The sequence below is a fragment of the Heptranchias perlo genome, chromosome 23, assembly GCF_035084215.1.
Source record: "Heptranchias perlo isolate sHepPer1 chromosome 23, sHepPer1.hap1, whole genome shotgun sequence".
NCBI classification, from domain to species: domain Eukaryota; kingdom Metazoa; phylum Chordata; class Chondrichthyes; order Hexanchiformes; family Hexanchidae; genus Heptranchias; species Heptranchias perlo.
The window spans coordinates 38,519,049-38,532,868 of record NC_090347.1 but is presented as its reverse complement, the minus strand read 5'-3'; the positions used below and the strand labels follow the sequence as shown (position 1 = coordinate 38,532,868).

At 47.3% G+C, this 13,820-nt stretch overlaps 1 protein-coding gene across 1 annotated transcript in view; it reads left to right on the top strand.

Moving 5' to 3' along the window:
* The window catches only part of cacna1g (calcium channel, voltage-dependent, T type, alpha 1G subunit), a 369,805-nt gene that overhangs the window by 111,609 nt on the left and 244,376 nt on the right, over positions 1–13,820 (top strand). The window contains exon 9 of the mRNA XM_068004449.1: positions 6,958–7,337. Coding sequence (XP_067860550.1) covers positions 6,958–7,337 — 380 coding nt within the window. The remainder of the gene's footprint in view (positions 1–6,957; positions 7,338–13,820) is intronic.

Below are 13,820 nucleotides of genomic sequence, written 5' to 3'. Positions count from 1 at the left end.
CACCACTACTGCCATGTCTTCGCAAATCCTGTCCAGTTTGTGCAATAATGCCCGCTCCTGGGTATCACTATGAGGACCCACCACTGATGCCACCCATTGTGTCACTGCAGAGTGGGTGTAGGTGTATTTGCAGGGCTCTTCTGCGCAGACGACTGAGAGACATCGGCGATGTCCCCGGTTGCACCCTGGAAGGCTGCGGAGGAGAAGTTCGGGAGGGCAGTGGTGACTTTGACAGCGACAGGTAGGAAGATGGTGCACGGGCCAGCCAGGAGCAGCTCGGCATGAAAGAGGCTGCAGATGTCCACGGCTACATGTCGAGTGACTCTGAGCCTCCCTGTGCACTGCTGCTCAGAGAGGTCCAGGAGGCTGAGCCTCGGTCTGTGGACCCTGTGGCGAGGGTAGTGCTCTCTGCGACGCATCTCTCTCTGCGTTAGCCCTCCCTCCTGCTGTACAGGTGGATGTGTCACAGCACTCTGTTGTGGAGCTCCACGTGTCAGAGGTGGACGGCGTGGATGGCGAGGCTGGTGAGGCTGGTGATGCTGTTCGCCCTCCGAGGAGGTTATGACTGCAGCTACGGCGGCCCCCATCCGCAAGATGTACATCTGAGGGGGTCCGCAAGGTAGGTACATGTCTCCGGACCCCGGGGTAAGTGTGCAGGTTGGTGACTTTGACCGTCAGGAGGAGGGTGGTGGAGGCCAAACTTTGTCCCAAGTGACAGAGTGGCCTCCTGCAATGGGTGAGGGTCTCCCCCCCCACCTGTCACATGGACCTTTGCAGCTGCCACAAGCTGACAGCTGCAACACGTCCATTCGAGCTGGGAGTGTTTCCCCCAGTGTGGGAAACAGTCCCATGTTGTTCAAAAATCCCACATAGTCCCTTAATCAGGTCAGTTCATGACCTGAAATACCTAACTAAATATTGTCAAGTGGCATCCCGCTGTCTTTAATTGCCTGCGGGATTCCCACCAGCGGGGGCTGTGCGCGCACGCTGGCGCGTCAGCGGGGAACCCGGAAGTGGGCGGGATCGAGGCGGGCTCCGGTCCCACTCCTGGATTTCCCGATTTTCGGGGCCCCCCCGCCGAGAACGCACCCGATAGCAGGTGGTAAAATCGAGCCCATTGTTACTGTTTGGACTGGGATTGTTACTGTTTGGACTGGGGAGCTCATTGTTACTGTTTGGACAGGGGGGGTCATTGTTACTGATTGGACTGGGGAGCTCATTGTTACTGTTTGGACTGGGGGGGTCATTGTTACTGATTGGACTGGGGAGCTCATTGTTACTGTTTGGACTGGGGGGCTCCTTGTTACTGTTTGGACTGGGGGGCTCATTGTTACTGTTTGGACTGGGGGGCTCCTTGTTACTGTTTGGACTGGGGGGCTCCTTGTTACTGTTTGGACTGGGGGGGCTCAATGTTGCTGTTTGGACCGAGGGGCTCATTGTTACTGTTTGAATGGTGGAGCTCATTGTTGCTGTTTGGACTGGGGGCCCTCATTGTTACTGTTTGGATGGGGGGTCTCATAGTTACTGTTTGGACTAGGGGGGGCTCATTGTTACTGTATGGATGGGGGGGCTCATTGTTACTGTTTGGACAGAGTGGCTCATTACTACTGTTTTTCACTGGGGGGGCTCATTGTTACTGTTTGGACTGGGGGACTCATTGTTACTGTTTGGACGGGGGACTCATTGTTACTGTTTTGACTGGGGAGTTCATTGTTACTGTTTGGACTGGGGAACTCATTGTTACTGTTTGGACTGGGGGGCTCATTGTTACTGTTTGGACAGGGGGGGTTCATTGTTACTGTTTGGACGGGGGACTCATTGTTACTGTTTTGACTGGGGAGTTCATTGTTACTGTTTGGACTGGGGAGCTCATTGTTACTGTTTGGACAGGGGGGGTTCATTATTACTGTTTGGACTGGAGAGCTCATTGTTACTGTTTGGACAGGGGGGGTTCATTGTTACTGTTTGGACGGGGGACTCATTGTTACTGTTTTGACTGGGGAGTTCATTGTTACTGTTTGGACTGGGGAGCTCATTGTTACTGTTTGGACAGGGGGGGTTCATTATTACTGTTTGGACTGGGGGCTCCTTGTTACTGTTTGGACTGGGGGGCTCATTGTTACTGTTTGGACTGGGGGGCTCCTTGTTACTGTTTGGACTGAGGGGCTCATTGTTACTGTTTGGACTGGGGGGCTCATTGTTACTGTTTGGACTGGGGGACTTATTGTTACAGTAGACTGGGGGGCTCATTGTTACAGTAGACTGGGGGGCTCATTGTTACAGTAGACCGGGGGGCTCATTGTTACAGTAGACCGGGGGGCTCATTGTTACAGTAGACCGGGGGGCTCATTGTTACAGTAGACCGGGGGGCTCATTGTTACTGTTTGGACTGGGGGGCTCATTGTTACAGTAGACTGGGGGGCTCTTGTGCGTTGAAAACCGGACTCGCCATATTGCGCAACCTCCCCTCCCCACCTTGCCGGATTGTGCCTCATTTCTGCTCTGTCCGACCCCTTAAACTTCCGGTCCTGAGTGTTTGTGACATTCTGAGAACGTAGAGGAGGTGTAGTTTGCTTGTCCATTAGCTACATGGTGCCTCAGGGAGCTGGTCATTTTCAGCTGCCAGTGCTTTAATTGAGCTCCCTCATCATGTCAGGCTCCCTCGCCCCTAAGAGCCTGTTCCACCGATGTCATCAGCTCTCACCGTTTGAATAAAAACATCTGCTGATATAGTGGGTAAAGGGATGTTGATCCTCATCCCTTCTAGTTTAATGTTTTTGATGTGGTCCTGATACTGAGGCTCTCCCATTAAGTTCCATGAGTAATAATGTCTTATGGACTCGTTTGGGTGCAGTTAGTTTGCATGCTACGGCGATTTAGTGCAATGGTATGTATTAGTAAATGTACAGCTTAATCATTATAATTGTACTGTGCTTAGGAACCCCTCTCCAGCTGGAGTCAGTTCAGTAGTTCCCAAGCACAGTACGATAATAAGTGCACAGAGCCAGTGCTGTAAAGAAGTTCTGGACCTGCAAAGCTCGATTTCTTGTTCAATAAATTTAAAAAAGCAGAAAATCAAGCCCTGCAGGCCATCATTTTCCCAACCAGTGCTCCCTGTGAACACCGCTCCTTGCAAGGAGCACCAGATTGGTGAATCAAGCCGTACACATTCATAAATTGTGACAACGTCAAACACAATAGTGAGTGGAGTGAATAGGAACAATTAGCTTTTTCCGTATAATAGTAACAATGATTTCTCCTAGCACAAACTGTAACAATTGTATTGGATGAGCTCCCCCAGCACAAGCAGTAAAGGGGCTCCCCCAGTACAAGCAGTCGATGAGCTCCCCCAGTACAAGCAGTAAAGGAGCTCCCCCAGTACAAGCAGTAGATGAGCTCTCCCAGTACAAGCAGTAGATGAGCTCCCCCAGTACAAGCAGTCGATGAGCTCTCCCAGTACAAGCAGTAAAGGAGCTCCCCCAGTACAAGCAGTAGATGAGCTCTCCCAGTACAAGCAGTAAAGGGGCTCCCCCAGTACAAGCAGTAGATGAGCTCCCCCAGTACAAGCAGTCGATGAGCTCCCCCAGTACAAGCAGTCGATGAGCTCCCCCAGTACAAGCAGTCGATGAGCTCCCCCAGTACAAGCAGTCGATGAGCTCCCCCAGTACAAGCAGTCGATGAGCTCCCCCAGTACAAGCAGTCGATGAGCTTTCCCAGTACAAGCAGTCGATGAGCTCTCCCAGTACAAGCAGTCGATGAGCTCTCCCAGTACAAGCAGTCGATGAGCTCTCCCAGTACAAGCAGTAAAGGAGCTCCCCCAGTACAAGCAGTAGATGAGCTCTCCCAGTACAAGCAGTAAAGGAGCTCCCCCAGTACAAGCAGTAGATGAGCTCTCCCAGTACAAGCAGTAAAGGGGCTCCCCCAGTACAAGCAGTAGATGAGCTCTCCCAGTACAAGCAGTAGATGAGCTCTCCCAGTACAAGCAGTAGATGAGCTCCCCCAGTACAAGCAGTAGATGAGCTCCCCCAGTACAAGCAGTAAAGGAGCTCCCCCAGTACAAGCAGTAGATGAGCTCCCCCAGTACAAGCAGTAAAGGAGCTCCCCCAGTACAAGCAGTAGATGAGCTCCCCCAGTACAAGCAGTAAAGGGGCTCCCCCAGTACAAGCAGTAGATGAGCTCTCCCAGTACAAGCAGTAGATGAGCTCCCCCAGTACAAGCAGTCGATGAGCTCTCCCAGTACAAGCAGTCGATGAGCTCCCCCAGTACAAGCAGTAGATGAGCTCTCCCAGTACAACCAGTCGATGAGCTCCCCCAGTACAAGCAGTCGATGAGCTCTCCCAGTACAAGCAGTAAAGGAGCTCCCCCAGTACAAGCAGTAGATGAGCTCCCCCAGTACAAGCAGTAAAGGAGCTCCCCCAGTACAAGCAGTAGATGAGCTCTCCCAGTACAAGCAGTAAAGGGGCTCCCCCAGTACAAGCAGTAGATGAGCTCCCCCAGTACAAGCAGTAGATGAGCTCTCCCAGTACAAGCAGTAAATGAGCTCCCCCAGTACAAGCAGTCGATGAGCTCTCCCAGTACAAGCAGTAAAGGAGCTCCCCCAGTACAAGCAGTAGATGAGCTCCCCCAGTACAAGCAGTAGATGAGCTCCCCCAGTACAAGCAGTAAAGGAGCTCCCCCAGTACAAGCAGTAAAGGGGCTCCCCCAGTACAAGCAGTCGATGAGCTCCCCCAGTACAAGCAGTAGATGAGCTCTCCCAGTACAAGCAGTCGATGAGCTCCCCCAGTACAAGCAGTAAAGGGGCTCCCCCAGTACAAGCAGTCGATGAGCTCCCCCAGTACAAGCAGTAAAGGGGCTCCCCCAGTACAAGCAATCGATGAGCTCTCCCAGTACAATTGGTAATAAAGAGGTTCCTCAGTACGAGGAGATACCACAATGTGGGGAGGGGGGGGGGTCTATCAATTGGAATACACAAGTTCTCGGTTGCATTAGAAGATCTAAATTTGATAGAGAACTCAGTTATCATATTGTTGATTGGTGAGCTATCATTCTTGTCCAGCTTAAACAGTAACAATGAACATCGTCAGTACAAATAATAGCATTGATCACTGCAACTACAATTAAAGGATTTGACCTGTAGTCTTCATCTTTCATAGTAGCCTGCTTGTCCTCATTTACTTAGTACAGCCGTTCATCTGTTACTAATTAGCTCCATTCACATTGAAATTAATGCAGAGATGAATCAACAATACATTGTAATTTTGGATCTACAATTAAGTGTGTAATACAAATATTGTGTAATAGCTAAAATTGACCTGAGTTAATTCTGTAATTATGTATTGAATGGCAAATGAGGGGCTCGGATGAAGTCATAGATTGCATGAGTGAATATTATTTGAGATTGTACAGTCCGTAACTCAGTCTGGCAGACTTCCTACTAGGTAGGGGACACAGAGGTCACAATGGCCCGGATTTTCCTCTGAGCGGTGACTGAACAGTGCCCACCACTCCTAGACTCGCACTTACCCATAAACTTTACTTGGCAAGTTCCTCTCATCTGGCACTGAATCCAAAACGATGCCCTCTACAGGGCAGCTGGAATCTGTGTGAACAGGGCAAATGACTGTCTATCCCCTTAACCGATCAGATTAAAGCATCTGATGAGCGGTGAAGTGTCTGATCCAGGAAGTGTAAGTTAGAATAGTGAATTCAATGTCAGGTACAGAAAGCAAAATAAAGAAGGGGTAAGAAATATTGAATTAAGAGACAGAGATAAAAGAGACAGAATGAAAACATCAAAAAATAAAAATATTTTTTTTTAAATGTCCAGCAACAATTAAAATCTGAAGGAATGAGACTCCACACTTGTAAAATTTAATTTTCAGTGTCAGAGAGGCAATAGACAATAACTTGACATTTTTTGACGAGATTAGTTCGTATCCATCAGGGCAGCGCCGTTCCATTAATTTAAGTCAGTAGGCAAGATGTCATTCTCGCAGAGTTTACAGAGGAGCAGGGCCTCTGGTAGAGCAACTTCCAGGTTTCCACTGCGCAAATGTGGTCGCCGGAAGTTACTGTACCAGATGCACAGAAATAACGTGAGCCCTGTTAGCCTCACCATTATTTTCAGAGGAAAATCCGGCCCATTATTTGTGCGCTTGTGTAGAGTCTGCAGTGGTAGTGGAATTGGCCACTTTCCATATACTTCCATCATGATGGTCTTCTGAAGACATCGATAAGTATGTCATATGTCAGAATGGGTGAAGACCTGTTGGAAGCATGACAAGAAGGGTAATGATGCAGGAACAATTATACTGCTGAAAATGATGTAACTAAGATCTATACTATGCTATTCCTTTCATTTCTTAATAATTACATTCTTTGTGGGAACCAAAAACAAAGGAAAAAAATGTGTGGGTTTTTTATTCAGGTTTTCAAGAGACCCTAAATTGTCAGTTCCCCAATTACAATCGTTAAGTGAGCCACCAAATTATGTAGTTTCCTGGAGTTTGCACTGCAAAGCACTTAGTCAAAAACCCACCCATATAAACCTTGTCCAGGGTTCTTACATAGAATTTATAGCACAGAAACAGGCCATTCTGCCCAACTGATCTATGCCAGCGTTTATGCTACACACGAGCCTCCTCCCACTCTACTTCATCTAACCCTATCAGCATATCCTTAGATCTGTGGAGAGAGGAAAAACAGAGTTATCTTTTCAGGTCGATGATCTTTCATCAGAACTGGATGACGCGTAAGCGACGGCATAGACCAGTTGGGCCGAATGGCCTGTTTCTGTGCTGCAGACTCTATGTAATTCTATGTAATGCAATGATGCCTGACCTGCTGAGTGTTTCCAGTATTTTCTGTTTTTATTTCAGACTTCCAGCATCCGCAGCATTTTTGCTTTTTGTTTTATACAAGTTTTTTTTTAATTAAATGTGTTTGTCCCCCCCGCAGGTCCTTGTAAAGGTTCCTGCAAGTTGTCTGGTCACTGTTTGCCCTACGGCTCTCCCGGTGGAACGGCTGACATTCTGAACTGCGATCCACAAAGCTGCCCCATTTGTATCAGGAGCAACGAGTCTGAGGTGACGGATAACGAGACGTTAGATTCAGACAGTGAGGGAGTGTACGAGTTCACCCAGGATGCCCAGTACAACGACCAGAGGGACCCTCAGCGCAGCCGGCCGAGCGTAAAGAGAGCAAACAAATGCTGGGAGTTTTGGAATCTGGTCTGTGAGACCTGCCGCAAAATTGTTGACAGCAAGTACTTTGGTCGGGGAATTATGATTGCTATTCTCATCAACACACTTAGTATGGGGATTGAATACCACGAACAGGTGAGGCAGAATATATCGCTTCTATAATATTGTAATGCTTTAATCTTTTCCAATACATTTAAAGTAAGTAAGAGTCATTTTGCCTTTCAGTTTTAGTGCAAAGCCCAGGAAATTCATTACCTGTGATAGATCATGTACAATGTTGCAACGTGTTGCATTAAGTAAAGTCATTTGTGTCGACATACCAATTGCCACTTTTAGAGAAAGGACTTGGAGCAGTAGTAGATGGAGCAAAAGGGAGGAACAAGACCAACCCTCAAGGAACTGTTTAAAATTTAAAACCCTCAGATTTCTTTTTTGTCCAATGTAACTTAGTAGATCCCCACTTTTACCTTTGGAGACTTAGGGGGTGAAATCGGACCTGGGAGGGGAGGCAAAACAGGCAGAATGGCTTTTGTCGCCCTTTCTACAACACACCCGACATTCAGTTCTATTGAAGTCAGTAGGATTGAATATCGGGTGGGGTATAGAACAGGTGATCGATTTGAATATCAGGTGGGGCGTAGAACAGGTGATTGATTTGAATATCGGGCGGGGTGTAGAACAGGTGATTGATTTGAATATCGGGCGGGGCGTAGAACAGGTGATCGATTTGAATATCAGGTGGGGCGTAGAACAGGTGATCGATTTGAATATCGGGCGGGGTGTAGAACAGGTGATCGATTTGAATATCGGGCGGGGTGTAGAACAGGTGATCGATTTGAATATCGGGCGGGGTGTAGAACAGGTGATCGATTTGAATATCGGGTGGGGCATAAAACAAATGATCGATGCGACTTGGCCTGTTCAGCATCCCCGGCCCGTGTCCAATTTCACCCGCTTATTGTTTTAAGATTGTTGCAACCGTTTCTCATCATTTCATATCAAAAAAGCGAAGAATGCTGTGGTTTTGGTATTGGTTAATGGAACATTAGGAAGTTTGTAAAGAAACACAAGAACAGAGGAGGAATGTACGTTTGATGGAGGGCCAATCAAGCAATCAAACTGGCCTCGGTGTCAGGAACACAAAAACTACTCAGCTGTCTTGGAACCAACTCTCCCTGTTGAATCTTTGGACTGAGTCAGTAATCACTGCTTTCGGGGACAGAATACTGGGGGAAATTAGCAGTTCTTAATGTGAATAGATCCAACTGCAATTATGTATGGCTGACAATGTCTTTCAGGAATTAGAAACTTATCACAAACCTTTTCGCCCCCACCTCTCTCCCCTCCTTTAAGACTCTGCTTAAAACCTACCTCTTTGACCGAGCTTTTGGCCACCTGTCCTAATGTCTCCTTCTTTAGCTCAGTGTCAACTTTTGTCTTGATAATACTCCTGTGAATCGCTGTGGGACTTTTACTATGTTAAATGCACTATACTGTGTTGTTGTTGCATAAATGTTGAGGTGGGTTTGCTCCAGCTTTTGCTTGTGAATCAGGGAAAAGTATGAATGCAGTCCCCCACACAAATACAAATGGTGCAGTCAGCTATGTGCAACTGGTGCTTTCTTGGTTTCTAGTCTAGCCCCAATTTTCCATCGCTGGTTTCATAGAGCAGCGCATTCGTCCACTACCCTAGTGGTTTGTGCCATAATTTAAACGATGTGGATCATTATACCTATGATATTGTTTTTGTTTTACAGTGAGCTTTCTGGTCCCTAAGGCCAGCAGAATAGCCACAGAACGGGCACTGAGGGATGAGAAATGCTGGCTCAGGCCCATACAGCTGCATTAGCACAAAGTGCAATTTTCCAGTGGGCATTTTGGACCTGGCTATAGTGGCCTTGCCAATAAGGAGCCCTGACTTCATTTAAATATTATAATATATTTAAATAAAGTTTGGTAACATTTTCTGTTCACTGAGGCCAGGATTAAGTGGGTAATCTTTTAATTTTATTTTTTTGCAGTATGTTTTTTAATATAAACTGCCATTATCTTTCAAAAAAAGATTATTTTTCTTCTAACAGTACAATGTCTGGGAGTTTCCTCGCACCTGCTCCCAATCTGCCGCTACCATAACTTAGCTTGGAGCACAGCAGAAACCCTTCTAACACACGTAAAAAGTTCATAAAAATGAACTTTTATGGAAGTTCAGGCAGCAACAGGGCATCTATGTGAAGAGTCCTTGACAGTCAGCAAAAGGGTCGCCAACTCTGATTGGATATGTTCCTGGAGGTTTCATCACATGACCTCCGGCCTCCAATCGCCCCGCCCCCGCGCTTCCACCATTGGTCCTTCCTTACCTCACCTTCCCACACCAATTGGAAAGCGAACAGACTCTTCATTACCCGATTGGATGCTATTTGACTGTCAGTCAAACAGCCGTTTTCCCATCTCCAATATTTTTATAACCAATAAACAAAAGTGAAAATGAAAAAAACACTTTTTATTTTTTTTATGCCTCAATGTGTTTTCTCACAAATTTGCTCGCGGCAGTGCCCAGGAGATCAATCTTTAACTCCTGGAGACTCGAGGGCAATCTTGGAGGGTTGTACTAATGGTTTTTTTTTATTTATTCGTTCATGGGATGTGGGCGTCGCTGGCGAGGCCGGCATTTATTGCCCATCCCTAATTGCCCTTGAGAAGGTGGTGGTGAGCCACCTTCTTGAACCACTGCAGTGCTGTTAGGAAGGGAGTTCCAGGATTTTGACCCAGCGACGATGAAGGAACGGCGATATATTTCCAAGGTTTGGCTTTGAAGTGCTCCTCAAAAGAAAAGAAATAACTTGCATTTATATAGTGCCTTTCACGATCTCAGGATGTACCAAAGCGCTTCACAACCAGTGAAGTACTTTTGAAGTGTAGTCACTGCTATAATGTAGGAAATGCAGCAGCCAATTTGGAATCTCAGCCTAGAGTTTGTGTTCAAGTCTCTGCAGTGACATTTGAACCCATAGCCTTCTGACTCAGAGGCAAGCGTGCTACCACTGAGCCACGACTGACATCAGTGTGAATACAATGAAGTACTTTTGAAATGTAATCATAGAATCATAGAAAGGTTACAGCACGGGAGGAGGCCATTTGGCCCATTGAGTCCGTGCCGGCTCTATGCAAGAACAATCCAGCTAGTCCCACTCCCCCGCCCTATCCCCGTAGCCCTGCAATTTTTTTCCTTTCAAGTACTTAACCAGTTCCCTTTTGAAGGCCATGATCAAATTTGCCTCCACCACCCCCTCGGGCAGTGCATTCCAGATCCTAACCGCTCGCTGTGTAAAAAAGTTTTTCCTCATGTCACCTTTGGCTCTTCACGATGTCCTCTGGTCCTTGACCCTTCCATCAATGGGAACAGTTTCTCTCTATCTACTCTGTTTAGACCCTTCATGATTTTGAATACCTCTATCAAATCTCCTCACAACTGTCTCTGTTCCAAGGAGAACAACCCCAGCTTCTCCAGTCTATCCATGTAATTAAAGTCCCTCATCCCTAGAACCATTCTAGTAAATCTCTTCTGCATCCTCTCTAAGGCCTTCCCATCTTTCCTAAAGTGTGGTGCCCAGGACTGGACACAATACTCCAGTTGTGGCCGAACCAGTGTTTTATAAAGGTTCATCATGACTTAGACACTTTTGTACTCAATGCCTCTATTTATAAAGCCCAGGATCCCGTATGCTTTTTTAACCGCTTTCTCAACCTGCCCTGCCCTCCTTCAACAATTTGTGCACATATACCCCCAGATCTCTCTGTTCCTGTACCCCTTTTAGAGTTGTACCCTCTAGTTTATATTGCCTCTCCTTGTTCTTCCCACCGAAATGTATCACTTCACATTTTTCTGCATTAAATTTCGTCTGCCACGTGTCTGCCCATGCCACCAGCCTGTCTATATCCTCTGGAAGTCTATCACTATCCTCCTCACTGTTTACTACTCTTCCAAGTTTTGTATCATCTGCAAATTTTGAAATTGTGCCCTGTACACCCAAGTCTAAGTCATTAATATGTTTCAAGAAAAGCAGTGGTCCCAGCACTGACCCCTGGGGAGCACTACTGAACACCTCCCTCCAGTCCGAAAATCAACCGTTCACCACTACTTTCTGTTTCCTATCCCTTAGCCAATTCTGTATCCATTGTTGTTACTGCCCCCTTTATTCCTTGGGCCGCAATCTTGATGATAAACCTATCATGCGGCACTTTATCAAAAACCTTTTGAAAGTCCATATACACCACAAAAAACTGCATTGCCATCATCTACGATCTCTGTTACCTCATCAAAAAACTCTATCAGGTTAGTTAAACACAATTTGCCTTTAACAAATCCATGCTGGCTTTCCCTAATCAATCCACACTCATCCAAGTGACTGTTAATTCTGTCCCGGATTATCGTTTCTAAAAGTTTCCCCACCACTGAGGTTAAACTGTCTGGCCTATAGTTGCCGGGTTTATCCTTACACCCTTTTTTGAACAAGGCTGTAACATTTGCAATTCTCCAGTCCTCTGGCACCGCCCCCATATCTACGGATGTTTGGAAGATTATGGCCAGTACCTCCGTAATTTCCACCCTTACTTCCCTCAGCAACCTAGGATGCATCCCATCCGGACCGGGTGACTTATCTATTATAAGTATAGCTAGCCTTTCTAGTACCTCTTCTTTATCAATTTTTAGCCCATCCAATATCTCAACTATATCTTCCTTAACTGAGACTCTGGCAGCATCTTCTTCCTTGGTAAAGACAGATGCAAAGTACTCATTTAGTACCTCAGCCATCCCCTCTGCCTCTGTTGTCACTGTTGTAATGTAGGGAAACACAGCAGCCAATTTGCTTATCATTTTACAAGAGGTGCCTTTATTCCCAAAATATATGTGTCGGCCCTTCAAATGAAGCCTTTAGTTTCTGCAGAGACTAGCTAACAAGTGACTGCTTAACCTCCGGGATTGACTGCATCCATTGTTAGGCCTTGTGGTCATTTGCAGAGAGTTGTAAAGTGGGTGATTCACAACCTCGCTGCTGTGTTAATGGACCAAACTAAGCTTCAGGGCTGTCACAGGCTCACTTTGGTGTCAGGCCTATTAAAGCCACACAAGAGAATGCAAGGATCTTCATTGGTCCAGTGCGCAAATCGAACAACAGCCTCGGAGAGAGAGTGTCACTGTCAGTAGCTGCACAAGAACGCAAACAGATGACTGTCACATTTTTACAGAGGCCTTGCAGTGGAAGGCTGTGTAAATTTAGCCCATTATATCAGGAAGGGAAAGTTAAAAGTGAAAAGGTTGCAGACACGCTGCTAATGGTCCCTAAGATAGAGCCGGAGACTTCAAATAAATTCCTTCAGTTGGTCTGAACGATGCACTGGAATTAGGTTGGACCTTTACAGGTAGATCTGTTTCATTGAAAAATGGTGTTCATTATATATGTGTGTTGCCAAATCAGAGCAAGGTCTGTTGCTGAGGACCGTGAATGTCTGTGTTGCAAATTAAAGAGTGGCTCAGTGTCGATGATAACTGTCCATGGGCCACTTGTTCATTTATCATTTCTGGCTGCTTTGCTTTTGTTTTAATAGAAGTCAGTAATGCTTTGCAGTACTCCTGTACCCCCTCCTCATCACTGCACCTGTACCCCCTCCTCAGCACTGCACCTGTACCCCCTCCTCAGCACTGCACCTGTACCCCCTCCTCAGCACTGTACCTGTACCCCCTCCTCAGCACTGCACCTGTACCCCCTCCTCAGCACTGTACCTGTACCCCCTCCTCAGCACTGTACCTGTACCCCCTCCTCAGCACTGTACCTGTACCCCCTCCTCAGCAATGCACCTGTACCCCCTCCTCAGTACTGCACTTGTACTCCCTCCTCAGCATTGTACCTGTACACACTCCTCAATGCTGCACCTGCACCCCCTCCTCAACACTGCACCTGTACTCCCTCCTCAGCACTGTACCTGTACCCCCTCCTCACCACTGTACCTGTACCCCCTCCTCAGTACTGCACCTGTACCCCCTCCTCAGCACTGTATCAGTACCCCCTCCTCAGCACTGTACCTGTATCCTCTCCTCAACACTGCACCTGTACCCCCTCCTCAGCACTGTACCTGTACCCCCTCCTCACCACTGTACCTGTACTCCCTCCTCAGCATTGTACCTGTACACACTCCTCAATACTACACCTGTACCCCCTCCTCAGCATTGTACCTGTACCCCCTCCTCAGCACTGTATCTGTACCCCCTCCTCAGCACTGTACCTGTACCCCCTCCTCAGCACTGTATCTGTACCCCCTCCTCAGCACTGTACCTGTATCCTCTCCTCAACACTGCACCTGTACCCCCTCCTCAGCACTATACCTGTACCCCTTCCTCAGCACTGTAGCTGTATCCTCTCCTCAGCACTGTACCTGTACCCCCTCCTCAGCACTATACCTGTACCCCCGCCTCAGTACTGCACCTGTACCCCCTCCTCAGCACTATACCTGTACCCCCTCCTCAGCACTGTACCTGTACCCCCTCCTCAGCACTATACCTGTACCCCCTCCTCAGCACTGTACCTGTACCCCCCTCCTCAGTACTGCACCTGTACCCCC